At 39.2% G+C, this 22,073-nt stretch overlaps 1 protein-coding gene across 1 annotated transcript in view; it reads right to left on the bottom strand.

The window, feature by feature from the left end:
• The window catches only part of LOC118813393 (membrane-associated guanylate kinase, WW and PDZ domain-containing protein 1-like), a 195,164-nt gene that overhangs the window by 19,097 nt on the left and 153,994 nt on the right, over positions 1–22,073 (bottom strand). Inside the window, 6 exon segments of the mRNA XM_036578708.1 lie at positions 2–205; positions 5,504–5,815; positions 7,321–7,513; positions 8,798–8,889; positions 20,065–20,185; positions 20,187–20,324. Of these exon segments, the coding sequence (XP_036434601.1) occupies positions 2–205; positions 5,504–5,815; positions 7,321–7,513; positions 8,798–8,889; positions 20,065–20,185; positions 20,187–20,324 (1,060 nt within the window).

Genomic DNA, 22,073 nt, shown 5'->3' with positions numbered 1-22,073 from the left:
CCATCTCCTGGGATGATGCGCAGGGTGACCGTGTTCCCGGCCTCTTTGATGAGGTTGACGATGTCTGAGTGGGACTTGTTGGTGATGGAACAGCCGTTGACGGCCAAGATTCGGTCGCCCACCTTCAGCTTCCCGCAGCGGTCCGCCGGGCTGCCCTCGATGATGCGACCTATTTTATGGGGCATGGCCACACATGCATTTCCAGCTGCCATGTCAACAGGAACATAAGTGTGTGAATGTAATGGATGGGGGGTGGGGGGGTATTTGTGTGACAGAGAGGAAAAAAAGAAGACAGAGACAAGAAAAGAGCAAAAAGAGAATGGAAGAAGTGGGAAATGTATACAAGGGAGAGATGATGTTTGTGTATTTTGATTTAGGGAAGAAATGGGGAAGAGTGGAGGAAGAAGAGAAAAAGAAAGAACAAATTAATTTACCAGGCAACCAAGCGAGACCTTCTTATAGCCCTGCCAACCATTCAATCAAATTACCCATCCAAATCAGATCCCGTTCAACTGACCTGTACATGCTCCCCCCACAAATAAATACATTCTTTCATAGCGACTGTAGCTAGAATGGACAAGCTTTATAAAGGGTGGCAAAAATTTCATTCAATCTAATGAGAAACTGTATTGTATTACACATTGTCAAAAAATACAGTTTAAAATTAGTGTTTTATAAATTTCAAATGACACTTATTTTGTATACGTGTAAAAGGTCACACTCTTAGGATGGACCTAGTTTTCAGGTCATGGTATTGAGTTTTTTAGGGATAAACATTTGATAAGATAAGCAGAAAGTTCACAGGATTTAGCTGTTTTAACATTGTTAGCTAACTAATTTAACATCATAGCCTATTTTACCACTTATTGTAGCATGGCTGAAGTTACGCTACTTTAGCATGGCTGAAGTTACATTACTATAACATGGCTGAAGTTACACTGCAGTAGCATTACTGAAATCATGTTACTGCAATTAATACAAGTTACATGACTGTAACACTACTGAAGCTACGCTACTGTACTACGGCTAAGGTTACATTACTGTATTATGGCTGAAGCAACTTCAAAGTGTTTCAGCTTTCTGTAAATCTTGTCCAAACTTTCAACAGTTGCTACAAAAGACTTTTGTGGGCAGAGCATGGGTAGGTGAAAAGGGTGTTGAGCTGAAAGCAGAAAGAAAAGTGACCTAAAACTGTGAAAAGCAATGCAGAGTCATTATTCAGCTTGGACAGCGCCCTCACCACCAAGCAGTGTAGAGATGTGTGTATCCCTTTAATTCGCTGCAACGCACAGCTTTAAATCAAAGAGCCGGTTGACATGTATGTGTTATAAGAGTGGGGGTGGAGCTCCAGATGTGTAAATCATGGATAAAGTAGAGTTTGTGTATGTGGAGGGAGACCTATAAATCACTGTCATGTAAAACACACTGCTCAGGGCAACTCTAATCATACAAGTTCTCAGTATGCAACAGCTGCTCCTCTAGACATCATTACACGCTCACACACACACACATACACACACACACACACACACACACACACACACACAGAATGGGGAGACAGATGACTGGATGTGCAGTAATTGAGTTTCTGTCGTCTCTCAGGATCTGAGGATAGATGGACTCCGTAGTGGTCAGACTCTCACTCTCAGACAGACACACACACTCATGTACACTTCTAATTCATGACCGCACTGACCACTGGCGATAATACAAGTTTTTTCTATTCCCCTGTCTGTTCTAGGGAAGTATTTTTATATTGAAATTGCAATTTAAAAGAGTGCAATTGTCAAATCACACTTTTACATATAGGCTTTATTATCAACACTGTTTTAGTGCTTGTAGATGAGTTAGATCAATCAAAAGCAACCACAACGAAATGGCAAGCCTCAAACTAGAAAAAGTGGATATGCTGGTCAAATACAGGCCTTCATTTATAGAAAATCCTACAGCAGGGGAGTTCAAGGTTAGCCACAAAGGACAGGTGTAGCTTCAGGTTTTCATTCCAACAAAGTGGGTGTACACTTGATCGGTTGTTGAAGACTGAGACAAACTGATTACACAAGTGGACTCAGGTGCGCTCCTCCTTGTTTGGAATGAAAATCTGGCCCTTAGTGGATAAGATTGGACACCCCTCTCCTACACTAACTGACAATCTGCTAAAAGTAGACAGATCAGACCTAAATCACAGAGCAGACAGAGAGCTGATAAAGAGCCATCATGGAACAATGTAAAGCTCAAGGCAGAGAACGTACTGACACCATCAGATCAAAACCTTGCATCTCCAAAATAGTGACTTTTTAGGAGAAGAATAAATGTCCTTTGTTTAGGTAATTTTACATTAGCTAATAGATGCTGAGTAATGGTGGGAGAGGGCCATTCTACCCACCCAGAGACGCGCCCTACCATCATGCTGAGTGATGGGGGTAGTGGGAGGTCCTTCCTACCTGCTCAGAGACCAATTTGACATGATACGTTCAAGTTATTTAATGATTGTTAGCTGGTAAACAGTGCATTAAAATAAAAAAATGTTAAAATCGATATACAAGGTTTTGATCCAATAGTGGAAATCATGAAGTGATAGATAGATAGATAGATAGATAGATAGATAGATAGATAGATAGATAGATAGATAGATAGATAGATAGATAGATAATGATTGAGTCATATATAATGTCATACAAAAGAGCATTTTTTAAATTCCTTAAACTTTTTGACTGCAGCTGTCTTTTACATTATGCAAACATTTCATGTGGAAGTACTAATGAAAATAATATCTAAAGTACAATAAGATTAAGATTTTACCTAATTAAAATTTTACTTGAACGCTGCTACATATGATTGACATAACCATGCCAGAAACATGTCATGTCAGATGTCATATGCTGTCATGAGTTGTCATGACAGATTTTGTTCCGTAAAATGTCCGTAAAATGTCACATGCAAACTTTTGCTGTGTACTCTAGTTAGGGATCATAACATTAAACATCATGACAATTAACGGTAACAGAAACATGACACTGTTATAATACTGAACATATTCTGTTGTGAAAACTCACGACATCGTACAACATCAAAGATATATAAAACATGGAGAAAGGGCATAAAGCAAAGGGCAGCACTCTAACTGTAAAACAGACAAACACATACACACACACACACCTGGCAGTCACAGATCACAGCCCAGACACTGCACAAACACAGCCACATCTGCTCCGACCCATTCAAAACACTCATCAATTACCTTCGCTCTAGAGTGCCACGATGAGATCATTATCATTCTCCACAGAAGTGTGGAAGTCATCGGCTGACAGACGAGACCTTGCGGCGACATTGCGGTGCCATATCACACGCGCACTCTCGCCCTTCCTCTCTAAACTGCCGTTTTAGTGGAACTGGAACTAATGTAATTGACGTTATTTTGTCATTTGCTGTTATGTCTAAACAGGGTAGACAGCTATAGATTGCGCTCAGTAAACACCAATTCCACGCTGAGAAAGCAGGAGAGGTGAACGTATGATAATGATGGAGTGCATGTCTATAGTGTGTAAACATACACACACACACACACACACACACACACACAGTATTGTGCGAATGTCTTAGGCAAGCCAAAAAAAACTGTTTTAAACTGTATACTTAGAAAATTAGTATGTTTTTGCTTATAAATTGCTATATAATATTAGAATAAACTAGGTCTGTCAAACAATTGCTGTAAGGATTTGATTGCTTCAGCAACAATAGCATTAGTGAGGTCAGGTGTTGATGTTGGATGATCAGTTCAGAACCAGAATCTCCAACCCCTAAAGGTATTGGATGGTGATCCATCAATCCAGAGAACTCCACAGCCCAATGCTGGGGGGCTTTATAGCCCTCTAGCCGATGCTTGGCATTGGGTCATGGTGAAGTTAGGCTCATGTGTGGCTGCTCCAGAGCGTTCCATTCTACTAGCAATGCTACTGAGATTATACAAGGTGTGTGCGCAACTAAACACCTATGTCAGCAATCAGTTCACCTTAAAGTAGTTAAAATTCAACTAATAGAAGGGGTGTCTGGATACTTTTGGATATGTAGTGTATATCGGGAGACAAAATAAGCTTAATCAGAATGTATTCACACTTTCATTAATTCAAATTAAACCTCAACCCCAAGGTGAATGCAGTTTTCAACACCGACATTTATGTTGCAACTCCTCTGCAAAATCTCTCACTCGTTGTCATATCACCATGTTATGTCTTATTTTGAGGATAACTGGAGTGTTCCAGTTTGCTATTGCTTTTGCTAGTTTGCTGCTTGTTGATTTATCCATAGTTCTCCTACAAACATTGTCCCAGAACGTCTCCAGAATCTGTTCTCTGGTGTTAAGTTCCTAATGTTGCCAGAGTCATCAGGTGTGTTTTGCTCATAAGTGATGCAGAAAATGATATAGCACTCAGTGTACTTCGGTGATAAACAAATTCACAGCCTGCACAGTAGCTGGAAACACCCATTGTCAAGAGAGCCATCAATGGAACTTGCCACTTAGGAGCCGTATTTGAATGAGAGGACTACAGTTGCAGTCATAACAACAGCACATGAACAGCAGGGCTTCAGGCTAGAACTATGGATTGTTTGAAGGGTCAAACTCAAAAAACGAGTTAGCAGTGTTAAAAAATATGTGGCGCTAATAATTAATCATGTTAGCAAAAATGTTGACACTACTTGGATAAACACAAACATTAATAAAGTTATAAGTGACAAGCATTCCTTGTTTTCCAAGAGGTTTTTGATGTCTTGATGTTAGACTATTGTCCTCAATGCAGCCCAGTGCTCCTCCCTGCCACCTCCCTCTGTTTCAGTTCTCTCCCAAACTCTAAGATCATTGGTTTAAATGCTTTTCTTTTGCATTCTTTTCTACTGGAATACAAAGTGTTTAAATTACAAATGATGATATCATTTTATCAATTTATAATTTTAGTTATATGTAGAATCATTGAATGATTTCTTAGTATTTGGTATGTCCCGATTTTACTTTAATAACTTGTACTCTAGTGTAATCGAGCTGGCATTGACCACAGGAGATCGAATCCACCTAAGAGTCGTCTGAGCACATATTTCAATTTCACGAACTGTTTCAATATGAACAGCGAATAACAGAAATAGTGCAATTCGTTTGAATTGTCATAACTTTTCTTTGTGTTCATTTTGTTTAAAGATTCGAAAACATTCTGTTGTTTTTTTCCAGGTTTCATAGAAAAATATTCCAGATTTTCAATGTGCTCTCAGAATTTTGAACGCCACTGTATCTCTCAATTCTTCATGTCTGTGCATTTCTGGCTTTACTTGATAATGAAAATGTTCTACCAAAATTGACAATAAGATATGAACCAAAGTCAAAACTTCATATATCTTCCTACGTCAAATACTTTCTCAGGGGGCCTAAGACATGTGCACAGTACTGTAGTTCAAACAGCCTTGAATATGCAACCCCCGCAACCACATCCCTATCCAAGGTTCAAACTCTTACCAAATGTTGTCCCGGCGTCAGGCCGTGACACCGACGAGACGATGACAAAGCCGAAGCCCTCGTTCTCTCCACGCTGGATCTCCACGTCGTAGGGCTGCAGAGCGGCTGGAGCCACAGCAACCACGGCGCTTCCGCTGCCCCCTCCACCCCCGCTGCCGATACCACTGGTGGAACCCGAGCCTGAGCTGACCGTGTTGAGGGAGTTCTGGCTGCCCTGAGGCGTGCGCTTCTCTTCGGTCAGAGATGGAGCCTGTGTGCTGCTGTGGTGGGACGAGGCAGGGGATGGGGGGACATCTCCTTCACCTTTACACACTATCAGGAGAGAGGGATGCAGGTGTTTGTGGCAGGAACTATTAGGTCAAAGCAGGTAAGCTTTTAAGTGTGAGTGCATGCCTGTTTTTTCTGCCTTTGTGTTTTTCTCCTTGGTTATATGCAGTAGGCTGTATGTATTTTACCTGCATGCATCAGCCTTTCCTACATTTGTACAAACAGCATTAATTTTCGTCTCTTGTGTAAGCCATTCTTTGTCTACATCTCCTGCCTTCATCTTGCACTCACTGATACCGGCCTACTGACCACTGACTCCTATTTTCCTCCCATTCCCAGAATTGTTCACAAGGTGATTATAGGAACCAGACATCTGAAGAGTTCAATGCCCTATAAAAGCTCCCTCACAGGGAGTTATTACATGAAATGGTTACGTATATTCTGAATAATACGAACGAGACGACTGTTTTGAGAAGGTTTTGGCCTAAAATTATTTTTTTTAAACACGATCATGGCAGTACATACATGGCGTTTTAAGGCAAAATAGTCCCCACAGTAAAATATCTCTATTGATTTATCACTGTTTTACCTTTATCAATATAACACAGAAAAATGGATAGTAAATAAAATGGACATATTTGTGTTGTAGACATCACAACTCCTGGATCCTATCACCACCACTGTAAAGAACCCTGTAACTTTCTCTACAATTAACCACTTCACATGAACTCACTCTGAATAACTTTGTTTACACCAGATCAACTGAATTAAGTAGAAATTTTTAAAATTTGATTTTCCCCTTAAGTTTAAAACACCTAGGGAAAAACTGTCCAATCAGGATTTGTTTCTCTGTGATATTTAGATCTCTCCCATTGGTTAGGCCTTAAGAAGATGGACAGAAGGCTTCACATGTTAGATTAACTACCAGCACAATTGGAATGTGACAGTAGAGTCAACCAATAACATTTTATTCACAGTGGGTGACCGATTTTGTCAGTCTAGGCCTCCTGAAAGTCCCAGACATATCAATGTCTGTGTATATAAGCTGTGCTCTATTCAGGTTTCAGTCAGTTTTTCAAAATGGAAACAGCAGCAGCAGCTGTCATTGAAGACTTTTTACTGAGAGAATCACTGTAAAATTGCTACATGCAAGGTAAGATACATGTTAATGTCTGTTACATGCTTCAAATAAAAATATAGAACATCTTTTACAAGTTTCAAATGTCTGTGTTTATTCTAAAACTTCGAAAAAAGTTCAAGTGAAACAGCATTAGCTTGATACTATTGGAAATCCCTTAAGATTGCTAGTAGAAATTATTACTGTAGAGGTGTTTTTTTCTCATTTTTGATTTGACATTCTTTGCCCAAACTGAAGGCCTAGCTCTATATATTGAACTATATATTGAACTCTCATGCATCCAGTTTATTTTGTTACACTACATCACCTACACATGGCTTTTCCTTTTGGCTTCCAAACTTCTAAACTAAATTAAGCTTAGCTAAACTGAATGTTTATGGTAGTGCATGCGTATGCATGATTGTCTGTGTACCTCCATAGCCAGTCTTGCGGCGGACTGTGAGGTTGACGTGGCCCTGTTTGGCCGCCTGCTGCATGAGCTGCACCACCAGCTGGTGAGACTTCCCCACCACGGCCGTTCCATCCACACAGATCAGCTCGTCCCCAGAGCGCAGACGTCCATCCTCATCCGCTGCCCCGTACTTCACTATGTGCCCAATGTAGATCTGTAAAAAAATACATTGTTTATTGTCTTCTATCTATGTTTTAACCATACTTTGATTCCTCAATCTTGTAAATAAATAACTGATGTAGTAGTTTGGTAGTAGTTAGTGAGTAAACTATAGCATTTCCCAAAAAATAGGTCTTGAGACTAGTAACTAAATAATAAGCCTAGAGTTTTAAGAGGTTATGGGAGCCTTTAGGTTCCATAGGCTACATATATGTCATACACATGGATGTCAGACCTAGCTGTGTCATCAAAAACACATTGTTTGACTGTTTTTGGCTTCTCTGGATGAGAAAAGTGGGATGATCAAACTCTCAGTGGATAATCTTGAAAGCCATGGAAGAGAGGATTTTTATGTTTGTGATGAATTTTAATCCCTTTCTGAGAGGACAGCATAAGTCCAAAATGTTATATGAGAGAGCAAGCGTGAACAAGAGAGGGACAGAAGAGGATGAGGAGGCGGAGGAAAAGAGAGGGAGAGGACGGGATGGGAGAAGAGAGGATGCTTCAGGATGTTTCACTCATCATACTGCACTCAGCATAAAGTCAATGCAACAAAACTCACTAGCTAGTGAAACGTTAAGCTCAGTTGAGGTTCCTTTGATGAAATTTAAGGGGACTGAACACGTTCCACTCTGTTCGGACACTTTCTCAGCCAGATGTTTGAGTACATTCTACGCTGCAGTTTTATGGTGCAGTCATGGTGCTTAATTCAACTCACCAGTTAATTCCTCCATAAATTGTTGCAAGATCATCATAAACAGGTTGCAGACATAAACTGAGTCATTAATCTAAAATTTGGCCCTGAAGCTCCTCTTCCCTTTTCATAAGCTGTACTATAAAACCTATAAAACCAAGCCAAGCCTCAAAATCATAAAAATATTACAGATGTGATGGTGTATGTTGTTGTTTATGTGCATAATAGGAACATCTTGAACAAGCTCAGACTTTATCAGGAGCAGATCCGCCCTTTCACTGACATTATAGCTGAATTATGGAGGGTTACAATGGACTGACATACTGGGTTTATCTTCTGCTTGCCATAAAATTGGATGCAACTACAAGACACTGCTGTTATCCATCCCATCTCTAAGACAACAGTTGGCATTAGAGTGGTGTTCACGCTGCCTCTTTGCAGGTTACTGTGTTCAGTGTTGCTCCAGTCAAGCTAAAAATAAACCTGAGCTAAAAAATTCATGTAACAAAACCCCAAAAACATGAAACATACATGACAAAAAACAAAACCGCTTCTACAGTCCAAGAAAGTTCACTTAATTCTCACCGGTTCTCCAGGTTCGTTCCCACCAAGGATTCTGAAGCCGAATCCAGTGTCTTTTCTCCAGAGGAAGATGTCTTGCTCTTGAGAGTCTGGCACTAAAAACACACATTGATAAAGAGTTAAAAAACAAATAATCTTAAAGAAATAAAATACAGCAAAGACAAACAAACTGAGGACAAGGAATTCACAAAGTTCAGCTCAAAAACAGGTTATTATCTTTATGTACTGAAAATGATAACTAATAACCCTGTAATCTTACTCTAAGCCTAATAAAATTGTCAGCGAAAAGTGCTAATCAGCCACAGTATGTACATATGTGTGCATGAAGTTTGCTCCTTTAGTGCTGGGGCTACAAGTCTAATTTAGCTAAGTAAGCTTATAATAACTAATTAGCATTGTGCAAACCGCATGCCTAAATCATTCAGACTTGCCTTAAACCATGTTTAGTTGTTCAGTAATCACAAACACCAAACCTCCTTTAAAGGTAAAAGAAAAATGCAATAACAGCAAATCAAATTTACCCAATTATATTGTGTGACTTATGCCAGAAGTACTAGATCATCCAAGACATGTTTGTTGTCCAAATTCTGCTACTTTAGTTTAGCACTGGAGCTACAAGCCTAGCAAACATCAGAAGTCAATAGTCACCCAGGTGCTTTCTGTAATTACATCCCGCAAAACTCCAAACCCACTCAAACTGCATCTAGATCACGACGGTTGTGCAGACTTCTCAATTTGCCTTAGGGTAAAGTTTGCCTGTATAACTATAAAAATAAAAACAAAACACATCATGTAGACATATGGACTCTAGACGATGGTCATAATTTCTGTTATACGTTATAAACATATATCTTCAGTTCGAAAATTCAAGATTAACAGTTATTTATAAAGCAAAACAACAGAAATCACAAAGAGCATCTGTAGTGTCCATATGCCTGCGTGCACATGAAGAGGGGTCAGAACACTTTTGCTGCCCACAGTGCTCAGCTACATGGTAAAGTTATGTTCATTTTTATAGTTCGCAAGACCTAATGTGTCTGTACAACCTTAAAGAAGATGCAGTTTGAGTGGGTTAAGAGAAGATGTGGTCATATATTTACAGTAAATGTTTGGGTGCCTACTGACTTCTAGTGTTTGTTAACAATGTTACCATACATACAAATATGCACACAGTACAGGCAGCCACCCACTCAGGCATTCATGCACAGTCTTTGTTCCTTTAATATCTATTTTTTGCTCCCATGTTCACACACACGCTCACAGAATGCATACATCTCCATCTCTCTAGAGATCATAAAACAAGGTCAGAAAGAGAGAGAGAGAGAGAGAGAGAGACACAGAAGCAAATAATAGAAAATGGAAGCTGGAGAATAGGAAGCTTTTCTTTTTGCTATTATTACAGATCCACATGATTAGACATCAGGATGCTGCACATACAAGGTGATCGTACCTTAAATCTACAGTTTTATCTTCAATTTATAGAGTAGGGGAATAAGCAACCAACGCAACCCTGCCCTATAGGGGTTAAAATCAGAATACCAAAAAAACAACAAAAAAAGAATATATATAATATATATATGACAAGTTATGTCATAATACAATATACTTTTCTGAACATATTGTGGATGTTGTCAATACTTGTACAACTGCATGTTTCATTATAAAGAGAGCAAAATTAGTCCCGTTTAACTGGATTTAGTGCAGACTATGCCAATTATTGAATGAAAATCATTGCATGTTTTTGATGGTATTCTTTTTTATGTAGCATTACTTTTTCTTTTCTCTCTGTTCCAACTGATCAGACGTCTGAAAAAATAAATATTGTGACATATCGTGTATCGTGAAAGTTTCTTTAAGTACTACAATTTCATATTTTTGCCACATCGCCTACCTCTAAAGTGAACAAAAAGAAGCATTCTAAAATTTCCAAAATTTTTAGTGTTCTGATTGAAACTTAAAAGAAAATCACAAATGCCATTACAACACTGCTTCTATTAGAAAAAAGGTCCTGAAATTGCAGTAGGTTAGTAATGGATTTTGATCAGAAGTAATAAGCTTATCCTAATAAAAACTGTAAAACATGGGCCTCAAATCCAGCTTGTAGAGGCCTCTATGCAGGGGTGAGACCTTTTAGAAAGGGGTGGCCAGCTAAGACCCAGAGACACGCTGCTAAAAAAAAAATAATAATAAGCTGTATTAACATGGCATAAATAAATCTGTCTATCATTTCCACATGAACAAAATATTACATCAATACAACTATTTCCAAAAGTAAACTGAAAGACAGAATTGTGCTCATGTAACATATTTTTCTCATTCGTGAGGAAATTATGTATTTGAATAAAGTAAATTAAATGCATAACTTTTTCAGTGCATAATGTTAACTTTAAAAAAAAAGGTCATAGAATTTAGACTGCATTCACAACAGGTTATATATGAGCATAATGATCAGAAAGCTAGCCAGACAGCACTGTGTAAGGTAATGTATGACACATGTATGTATTCAACTGCAAAAAGAAATTTGTAAGTGTGATAAATTATTATGGCAAACTAATTTTTTGATAGTTAACGCATCTCAACATCAAATACCCTACTTTATGATTTAGCTCACAGAGCAGCACGGCTGAAGGGACTTTCACGTTCACTCACCGTCTGCTGAGTAATTTAGGCTATCACAGCAAAATACACTAATTATGATAGCAGATTTTCAACATAAAGCATAATTAATGCTTTATTGATGATAGCTGACTGATGATGGCAGACTGCCTCACTTTCCGTAACTGGAGTGGCCAGAAGGGTGGCCATGGTTAATTCTAGGGTGGAACTGGCCACTCCTGGCCACCTCTTGGCTACGCCTCTGCCTTTATGCACAGGAGTGAGATTATAAAATTGAAAGATTAAAAGATTTGGGAGGCTGTTTTTCAGGCATGCAGACATACATCTTACATGCATGCATATGCAATGCCCTTATGGATTCTCCAGCAGCGTACTGGAGGACAAAAGCAATTTTGTGGCAATCTGTTAACCAGCCAGGCAAATCACACATGAGAATGGACCATTTCTCAATCTCTCTCTCTGTCTCTCTCTCTCTCTCTCTCTCTCTCTCTGTTGATAGATGTAGATAGGTAGCACACAAGACTCGATTATGAATTGTAGGCACCAAACACATTACAAAGTGAAAGAATGTTGAAGAGGAGGGAGATTTGAGATGAAACGAAATAAAATGATAATAATTATCAAGGTTAAAGATGTTTAAAAATTTTTACATAATTCAGTGGTTGAGATGTAAACAAAGTCATTTAAAGAGGTGTCATGTGAAATGATTCACTGTAGAAAAACTTACTGACTCAGATTTCTTTACAGTGGTGGTGATAAGAACCAGGGGTTGTGATGTCTACAGAGTAAACATAGTCATTTTATTTAAATTTACCAGTGACCGACATGAGTTTTTATATATAATGTTGATGATGATAGCGGTAAAAGGGGAAAAAAATTGGTGTTCTTTGGGGATTATTTTGTCAATGGCTTGCATTTACTCCTCTGCCATTAATGTATTGTGAACAATACACTTTAGACCAAAATCTTTTCAAAACTATTGTAAAACAATGTGCAATTGGGCATCAATCGCGTATTCATAAGCATTTCACATAATAACTTTCTGTGAGTTAGCTTTTAGAGGCACTAAACATCACCTCTGTGAACAAGTCTGACTCTGTGACTCTAGAACGGAGCATTTCACATTAAACCACTCTATATAACTGTTTTTGGAAAATTAGTGAAATTTTCCTTTAACTATTTATCTGATTTTAAGAATGCATGTTCAGGCATGACTTTCAATAAAATTATATTATGGTTATGCCCTTCTGCTCTCACACCAGTATATGTTACAAAGACATGAACTTTGAACACTACTCCAGTGCACCAGATGGCTTTTACTTACTAATCAGGGAGAGAGAAGAAGTCTAGCCGCTCACTCACAATAGCACAAAGCAGCAATACAGTTAGCTAGGTAGCTTCTTAAGGTTGAAACTGAGACAAATGTCTTGGAACAAGAGAGGATTGAGGGACAAAAGGCTACAAGTACTCTTTATTCCCTCTATAAATGCTTTTTTGTTGACTGCTAAGACAGCTACAGTGGTGTTATTGCTGAATGGAAAGGCCCAGAAAATGTGCAATGTCCTCAATATGTTGAATTTAATTTATAATTGTTATTTATACTTACTTGTATTTATGTTGTATCTTGATGACAGATAATTTTTTACAGAGAAAAAAGGCACTGCCCACCTCGTGTCTTTTACATGCTTAACGGAATGTAGGCTTCATTTACTGTTTACTGAATTTCACATATCGGGAAAATATGATAACATTAAATGTGGTCTGTGCAAAGGTTATGGCACATTTCATATATACAATCTATGTTTATGACTATGTTAAAAAATAATGGAATAATAATGGAAATAAATAGAAAATGTGCACTAAAATTAGAAAAAAAGCCATATTTACGTCAGCTTTCTATAGTGGATGTGTTATTTTCACTTGAAAAAACAACAAAACATGTAATCTGACCAGAGGTTTTTGGAAAAGGATCAATAATTATTAAAATTGCATCATATGGAAAACATCAGATCAAGATATAGGATTTGTTATCTGATTAGCCCTATTGAAACAGCGCTGAGTGAGAAAGGCATGAGTGAATGAATGCAAGTTAGAGAGACTCAGCAGATGGGTCACATGTCCCATAGCTCATTAGCCCTGCCTTGCCCTCCCGCCCCCCTCCCCTGGCCCACTCGGCCCTTGTGGCTCCAGAGCCAGTCAGGACAAGAGCAGAAAGGCATGAAGCTTTCACACGGACGAATGACAAAATGGCCTCCGCAGGTAACTCAGCACGGATCGTTTAACTGTCCTGGCCATAGCTGGGAGCGGCTCACAGCTCGTTTGAAAAAGGTCTGGCCACAGCCCGGAACCCAGCGTGGATCGTTTAGCTGCCCTAGCCGCTCCTTGCGGATCGTTTAGCAGGCCTGACTGGGTCCTGGCAGCGTCAGTGGGCACATGGGAGGCACCAAATGCTGCTATTAGTGAACAATCTGCCATCCAGCACACACACTCGAACACACACATGCAAACACTGAACTTAAGCTGACCTACTCTCTTTGTAAAAAAAGCTACTATACAAATCCAGAGCTGAAGATGAGCTTTAGGGACAGTTGACTGCACACTTTAAACTTTCATAACTCAGAGGGCAGAAGACTTCAGTGCCACATATAAAGCACAATGTCTCAGTGAACCATGACTATTAGATCTAGGCCTTTAGTTTGAGCCATAAATGTCAAAACTCAGTCAAAATCACTTCAATGATAATGCAAATTTCTGTTAGTAGCAATAATGGATTCTAGTAGTCTGTTAGCGCTAAGCTAATGGCGTTTCACTCAGTCAAGTATAAACAGCAATGGCATGAACACTACTTCAGTATATTAGGTGGCAGCAGGCACCTTTTACTCACTAACTGGGAAAGAAAAAGGCTAGCCATTCGCTCACAACAGCACAAAGCAGCAAGACAGTTAGCTACCTAGCTATTCCTGCTGCTGGAATTGAGAGAAATATCTTGTGATAAGAGAAGATTGGGGGGGAAGCTACAAGTACTCAACTTCATTTTCTTTTTCTTTGTATTACTAATTTGTTGACAGCTTTAAAGGTGTCACATGTTGAATGTTGAATGTAAAGGCCTAGAAAAAATGCAATGTCCTCAAAAAGTAGATTTTAATTTATATATTCTTTTTATCCTCATATCTTGATGACAGATAATTTTGTATATCATGTCTGAATGAGCCTTTTGTTTTCTTCAGGGTTCAAAATACTATTAAGACTTAAAATTGAGCTTTAGAAAATAATAAATAATCAATATTAAATGAAACGTGAAAAAGGCAGGGGTGGACGAATGCATGGTGCAGATGAAATATGGTGTTCTCTTCTTTTTAAAGCTTGCAACAGACAAAGGATTTCCAGAAGGCCTAGATGATTTTTTTTTCAAGAATTGGTTCCAAAATGATTTCACTGTCACTTCCAGATTTTGTTAGTGTTTATTCTGACATGATAGGCTCCTGGGAGAGCTAACTAGATAATAATTTTCCGTCTGGCATTTCAAGAATGTACCCTTTCTGTTTCTAACCAAAATATAAAATTGAAACAGTATTATTACAATAATTGTAGAATTTAGATACAACAAGCATGATGGCTATATTAAATAAAAATGAACTAAAATTACAGATTTTTTTCTAGATCTTTTCATATTTTTCACAGAAATTTTATAACCTTCACTGGAGGCCTAGAAGGCATCTAGGGTTCCCTCTTACAGACTAATCCCATGTCATGGAAAATACATATTTCTTGATGTAAACACATTCAAATAGATCATTCACCCCTAGTTCATAGAATCTATATAAGAAAACTAAACTGGAAACAGTTTAATGCTAAAAGATCATGTATATATAATCTTTTATATATAATCATGTATATATTACGACTGTTTTTGTTACAAAAGTGCACCTCAGAAAAAAGAAATCAAAAACAAAACTAAATTGTAGGATATGGCCCCTTTAAAGTGGGCCTTTCCACACATACCTTTCCATTTTTATTACAAGTAGGAAGTCTGACATAAGAGCCACTTCTTAGTCACTTACACACAGAACCAAACTTGAGAGTGGGAACATATGGTTGGCATGAGAGGGATTATATAATGGAATAAGTAGCAGTCTAAATCCTGTTCTGCATTATTTCTAACCAGGCCACTTTACTGTAATACAAAATACTATTGCGGTGAATAGGAACTGATAAGATAGCAGATTTCATCACATTTTGTGAGTTAAGCTTTGCTCCTCATATCTTCTCTAGCAGTGTGTGGGAGTATGCGAAAGGGTCATACATAATGTATAACTCAGTGAGAGCAGGGAGAGAGAGAGAGGGAGAGAGAGGGGGAGAGAGAGGAGAAGAGAGAGAGAGAGAGAGAGAGAGAGAGAGAGAGAGAGAGAGAGAATCTCTTTGGGCAGTTCTCTCTGATTCACACTAAGCCCTTGCAGTTATGAAACCTCATTAGTGTGTTAGTCAGACTTGCACTTGGAGATTCTATATAAAAAAAAACACCGCAAGTTCCCTAACACACACACACACACACACATGTACAGACACAAACACAAATGGACATTCTCAGACAAAACCACTCAAATCAGCCCTTTAGTCCTGATGCAACCCAGTGTCCTGTTTGGAAGGCTAAAAATGAAAACGCTCACATAAATCAGTGTCAGCTCCATCTGCCTACACGACATGTGTCAGGGAGTGCAAAGATTACCACATCAGCAGTACATTTACTACAAGTGACACCTACACATCTTCTGCTATGAAAAAACCAGGAGCATTTCTACCTGCTGCACAGACACACTTGGCACATAAAGTAATAAAATGTAGTCCCTCTGCATGTATGTATACAGTTAGAGGGGCCATTTCTGACATTTCTCTTGCTTTTCGTCCCCTGAGGTCCACTTATGAGGTTTGTGTGGGTTTATGTACTAAAAAATTCATTTTTACATGACAATTTTCCAACCTCTCTTTATACTTTAGAATAAAACAGGCTGTTACTTAATCCCTTAAAATCCCAGGCTTATTACATACTAAGGCTAATTATTCAGCAACTACAGGGACTTCAATGCAAACAGGTTGAACTACTCTAGTTATAGAATTGTGTAATAAAACTTTGGGCTCACCGACAGGCCCACAGCCATGCAAGGGACTAACTACTTTAATGCAGACATATCATAATTGGGAATGATATGTGTTGGAGATAATGTGGTACAAAGTGTAATGCATTACAGTATAAATTCTGTATCTACATTACAGTTACTGACTTAATAAAAATGACACAACTTGCATTACTCATATCTCTCTAAGAGAACAATATTAACATAGCCATTACAAAGGAATTGCAGATGGGTGCTGAGGTGTGGTGAGGCTGTTGCTATGCTATCCCAGGTGGTTGCTAAGGTGTAACTAGGCTGTTGCTATGGTATCCCAGGTGGTGGCGAAGGTGAGGCAAAGCTGTTGTTATGCTATGCTAAGTGGTTGGTAAGGTGCTGCTAGGCTGTTGCTCTGATATACCAGGTGGTGGCTAAGGTGTTGCTATGCCACTGGTATGCTGTCCCAAGTGTTTGCTTAGGAGTTGTTTGGCTGTGGCTATGCTATCCCAAGTGGTTGCTAAGGTGTTGCTAGGCCATAGCTATAGGAGTTGCTAGCATACTTGTATGATGGTGACATAAGAGGATTGTCCAAAACATTTGGCTACAGAGTGTGTAACTGACTGTGGTGGAATATGAGGCAGACTTACACTGTAAAAAGTGGCTCGTCAGATCTACTTAAAAAAATTACTTCATGTGGTAACAAGCAATTGAACTAGTCTTACTCAACTCAAAAAATTACTTTGATTGAAAGAATCATTTATTCAAAGTATTTATTTAGGTTGAATAAAACTAGTTAATCTACTTGTTACTACATGAAGTAATTTTTTAAGTAGATCTGATGAGACACTTTTTACAGTGTATAAGCATTTTATACTATACTATAAAAGTGAAATGACTCAGGATGTTGAGCATTGCCCCGTTCATTCCTATGAAAAGAAATTGTGTGGTCAGAAGTCAGATAGGTTAGGAAACATAAGCAAACACAAGCTCCTGCAAAGTTTGGTGGTTCTAGCGTGAAAAGCTGTAGGAGGAGTAGCACTGCAAATTCTTGATCATAGAATAATAAGAAAATGAAGAACAGTAAGTTGGCTTTTTCAAGTCAGCTTAATAAGAACTTAATTAATTATTATTACTGAACACTAATATGAAACTGATGGTAAAAGACCATGAGAAAAAGTGCTGAGAAAAATAGAGCACTGACCTCACCAAAACAGGCCTGACTACGTTTTCATGATAAAGCTCTGCATACTTTACCTTTTATTCAAAAAGATTTTATCTTGAGGCAGCAGTTTCTAAACAGTTTCTACTGGGTACTGTCTAGGATTTCAAACAGCATCAGCCATTCATCATTTTAATCAAGAACAACTGCCTGTGTCTTCTTCCAAGGCAGAGATAGTGACAGGCCTTAGGTGACTATTGTGTTTTAAATAAAGTACTGGGTTTTCTCTTGTACTTTCCGGGTGGTACAGACATTTGAGGGTTTTAAAAAAGTAGGAAGCAATGAGGAAATCATCCCATTACAGTCTGAGAGAATTAGCAATTTGTAATCTATTATTTTTTGGAGTAATTACCTCAACACTACTAACTGAACCGATAGACTGCCCTGTATTTCCCATCATTAAAAAAAAATCATTGTGAATGGTGGAGATGAAGGACTAGAGGATGATTAGCTCATACTGGCTTTACATCTACAGGGTGGACCAACAACGCAAGTGCGTCTAATAGAGTGGACAGTGAGTGGACACAGCGTTTAAAAACTCCAACAGCACTGCTGTATATATATATATAAATGCATTGTTTTTTTGTGGTATCACAAAAACAATAATTCAAAACAGTGGCTTAGTTTTCATAGATGTGTAGTGGAGTGTGTAGACCACGAGAATGGTATGTGTTCAAATTTTAGCAGTACTTACATACTATATCGAATTTTTACTTTAAAAACAATAATATGAGCCATTTAACATCATAGTTTCTTTGCACTACACATTCTCATGCTACTCTGATTCTTTAGTAAACTTTAACTGCCCACATAATCATAAACTACAGACATTCGAAAGCATATACTGAGTCACAGACTGCCATTCAGTGTAGGATGTCCTTGCCAGACAAACCAGAATATATCTGTATATCCTCCTCTGTTCATTCCCATCCTAGTTAAATAGACACACATTGCCCATAAATGCTTTATGAATAAGTACCTAGACACTGACCTTTAGCCATAATGTAGTTGGCATTTCTAAAATGTAATATCTAAAATTGAAATGAGCTACCTGATCAAAGTTATTAGACTTCAATGGGGCATGACCTGGTATTTTGGTCCTCATGAGAAAATTAAGTCTCAGGGGTCTAGCTTGCTTGTATTTCAGAACAAACAGTATTTTAACAGGCTGTAATTATTTTAAGAATGTGATTGATCCTGTCCTAAAATTGCCAGCTCTTTCTCTTTGTTTTTGTTTTTACTGTAGAGTGAAAATAGAACACAGTCTGAACTTCCAGGGTGATTTTTGATCAGACTCCCACTTCTTCCTGCTGATCTGAACTATATGAGGCTGACTGGTCCAGAAACAGTTCACTTACGATGCCATGCTTCATGAACGTGGCTGCTTCACTAACGAATACACTAAGATGAAGACTGTGCTTGTCCTCTGGCCAAAACAGAAAAAAAGCTGTCAGATCTCAAAGACTATGAGAAGAGGAAAATGTTTCCAACTGATCTTGTTTTTACCTTGGTTCAGAGGCACGCGCTCTAATAGACCACTGCCAATAGCAGAAAACAGTTCCAACAGCAGTCTCCAAGGCAACAACTTCTCGGAAAGTTTTTCAGAAACAAAAAGATTAGGGATGTTTTGTGTTTGCCCTGATCCTGATCCAAGTACTTACTGAGTAAGTAGATCAGCAAAGATGAATTGTTTTTGTGCTAATGTGAAGGTGAAAGACCATTTAATAAACAGAAACATGGATTTTTGTCAATAGAAATTTCAAGCATGTCAGATAATGTTGATATAAATATGTATCTCCAGAACTTGGTAATATCACCGCAAACATAAAACACAGGCAGAATCAGTGCAGACAGTGCAATAAAGTGTGGGAACCCTGCTCATTCTACGCCTTAAGTATGGTATGTAGTAAGCCCTTGAATAGGATAGTTTTGTGTATCGAGTGTATGAGTATGCGGCATGCTAATATTAGGAACTCCTGGTCTAAAATGGTTTTCTCTGTGATGAAAATATATGGCATTTTCGAAAATCACCATGGCAAACAAAAATGACCAAACATGATACATTTTACCTCTGTGCATACCTCTCCTCCAACACCCCCGTTTACTATGCCTCGACAATACAGTATGCAAAAGAGCGCAAATGCCTTAACAGAGGACAGAATTTAACTGGGGTCAATATTGCCAATACCAATATGCCTTGGTTGGCTCTAATATCACCCTTTAGACTGGACTGGGGCACTCCTGTCCAGATCATATGAAGCAGCACCTGCTGGACTGTTCCAATACCACGTCTGAAGTGTGTTTGCTAGAAACAGAGGGCTACTCACTTCGGCTCTCGTACATGCTCCTGGACTGTGCCCAGATCTTGAAGGGGTCTGGCTTCTTCTGGAGGGTTCCATTGGTGGGCGGCTCCAATGGGGGCAGACTGGGGAGGGGTTGGGTGGGGGGGTGGGGGCACCGGGGGCGGAGCCGCCAGTGTCTCGCTGGGTACAGCGGGCACCGCACGGGCAGGAGAATCAGTGTGGGTGCTGCGGTGACTACACACACTGTGCTGAGAACTGCCCTGACTGTCCTTCCTCTCCAACTGCTGAAATACAGAGAGAGAGAGGGACAGAGAGAGGGAGCAATGGAAGAAGGGGTGGAAGTGAAAAGAGAAACAGGTGGAGGAAGAGAGCAAGAGCAAAGGAGAAAGAGAAATGGAAAGAGGAGTGGAGAGGTAAAGAGACAGAGGTGAAGGAAGTGAGAGACAGAGAGAAGACAGAGAGAGACAGAGAGGGAGAGAGAGAGAGAGGGAGGGAGGGAGAAAGACCAAAAGAGAAATAGAAAGATGAGAAGGGTAGGGGGGTGGAAAGAGAGGAAAAAAGAAACAGAACAGAGAAGCAGGGAGTAGGAGAACAAGATGGAGTGAGAGAGAGAGAGTGAGAGAGAGAGAGAGAGAGAGAGAGAGAATAAGAGAGCATATTGAAAAACACAAGTCAGCTCCTGTCTGTATTACATTGATGCAATTCTATGCAAATGGACATTCTAATAATACATTGTCAAATGACCCAAAGGGTGGGGAGGTTGAGTGTGACAGTCTTAAAAAAAGAGGGAGGGGGAGGAGGAAGAGCTGCAGAACGAGAGAGAGAGAGAAAGAGAGAAAGAGAGAGAGAGTTGCTTTGCACTGCACATTCTACTCAGCACCCATTTCAATAAGGCTCTTTTGAACCGACCCAGAAAGCCAGACAGAGTGAGAGCGAGAGCAGGAAGGAACGGGCTGAGAGTTGGACTGGTGTGAATACTAAAAGCCAAAGGGAAAAAAAAATGTGTGAGAGGACGAATGACTGAAATAGAGGGAGGGAGAGAGAGAGAGAGAGAGAGAGAGAGAGAGAGAGAGAGAGAGAGAGAGGGAGATAGATGAGGTGAGATAGAGGGAGGGCTTAGAGGCCGGAGATGGAGACAAGATAGAGGAGATAGAGGGAGATGAAAAGAGGATGGAGAGACAAAAGAAGGAAAGGTGAAGGAGAAGGACAGAGAGAGGAGGAAGGTGGGGGTGAAAGAGGAAACACAATGCGCAAGGCCATGCGCAAGTAGGTGTGCGGGCAACTGTGCGCGCTTGTTGCTTTGAAACCCACACAAATGGTATTCAGTTCTTTACAGATACATTGAGCCACTTTCTCCCTTTTCCTCTCTACCTCTCTGCTGAATTGCTGTAAATTCTGTTCATTCAGTATTTCCAAAGCAACCAATCACTGTATGCTACAATATCACCAAAGCAACCAAATGCTACATGGTCAATAGCACCAAAGCAACCAAATGCTCTTTTGCAGTATCACCAAAGCAACCAAATGCTCCCTGCTATAACACTGGCAGTAACCAATTGCTATCTACCACAATATCACCAAAATAACCAATTACTAAATGCTACAGTATTACCACAGCAACCAAATTCTTGTGCTACTATCACCAAAGTAACCAATTGCTTTGTTACAAGATTACCAAAGCAACCAGTCGCTACAATATTGCTAAAGACATCCAATTCTCTATGTTACACTATCACTAAAGCAATCAATCACTTTTTGCTAAAATGTCACCAAAGCAACCAATCAAAATGGCAATTATATCACCAGAGCAACAAATTGCTACATGCTACAATATCACCAAAGCAACCAAACACTTTGCGCTACAATATCACCAAAGCAACCAATGCTTTGTGTTACAATATCGATAAAGAAACCAATCATTTTGCACCACAATATCTCCAAATCAACCAACTCTTTGCACTACAATATTGCCAAAGCAACCAATCATTTTGTGCTACAATATCTCCAAAGCAACCAATACTTTGTTCTACAAT

Source organism: Colossoma macropomum, unplaced genomic scaffold, assembly GCF_904425465.1.
Source record: "Colossoma macropomum unplaced genomic scaffold, Colossoma_macropomum, whole genome shotgun sequence".
NCBI classification, from domain to species: Eukaryota; Metazoa; Chordata; class Actinopteri; order Characiformes; family Serrasalmidae; genus Colossoma; species Colossoma macropomum.
This window is presented reverse-complemented; position numbering and strand designations above follow the sequence as displayed.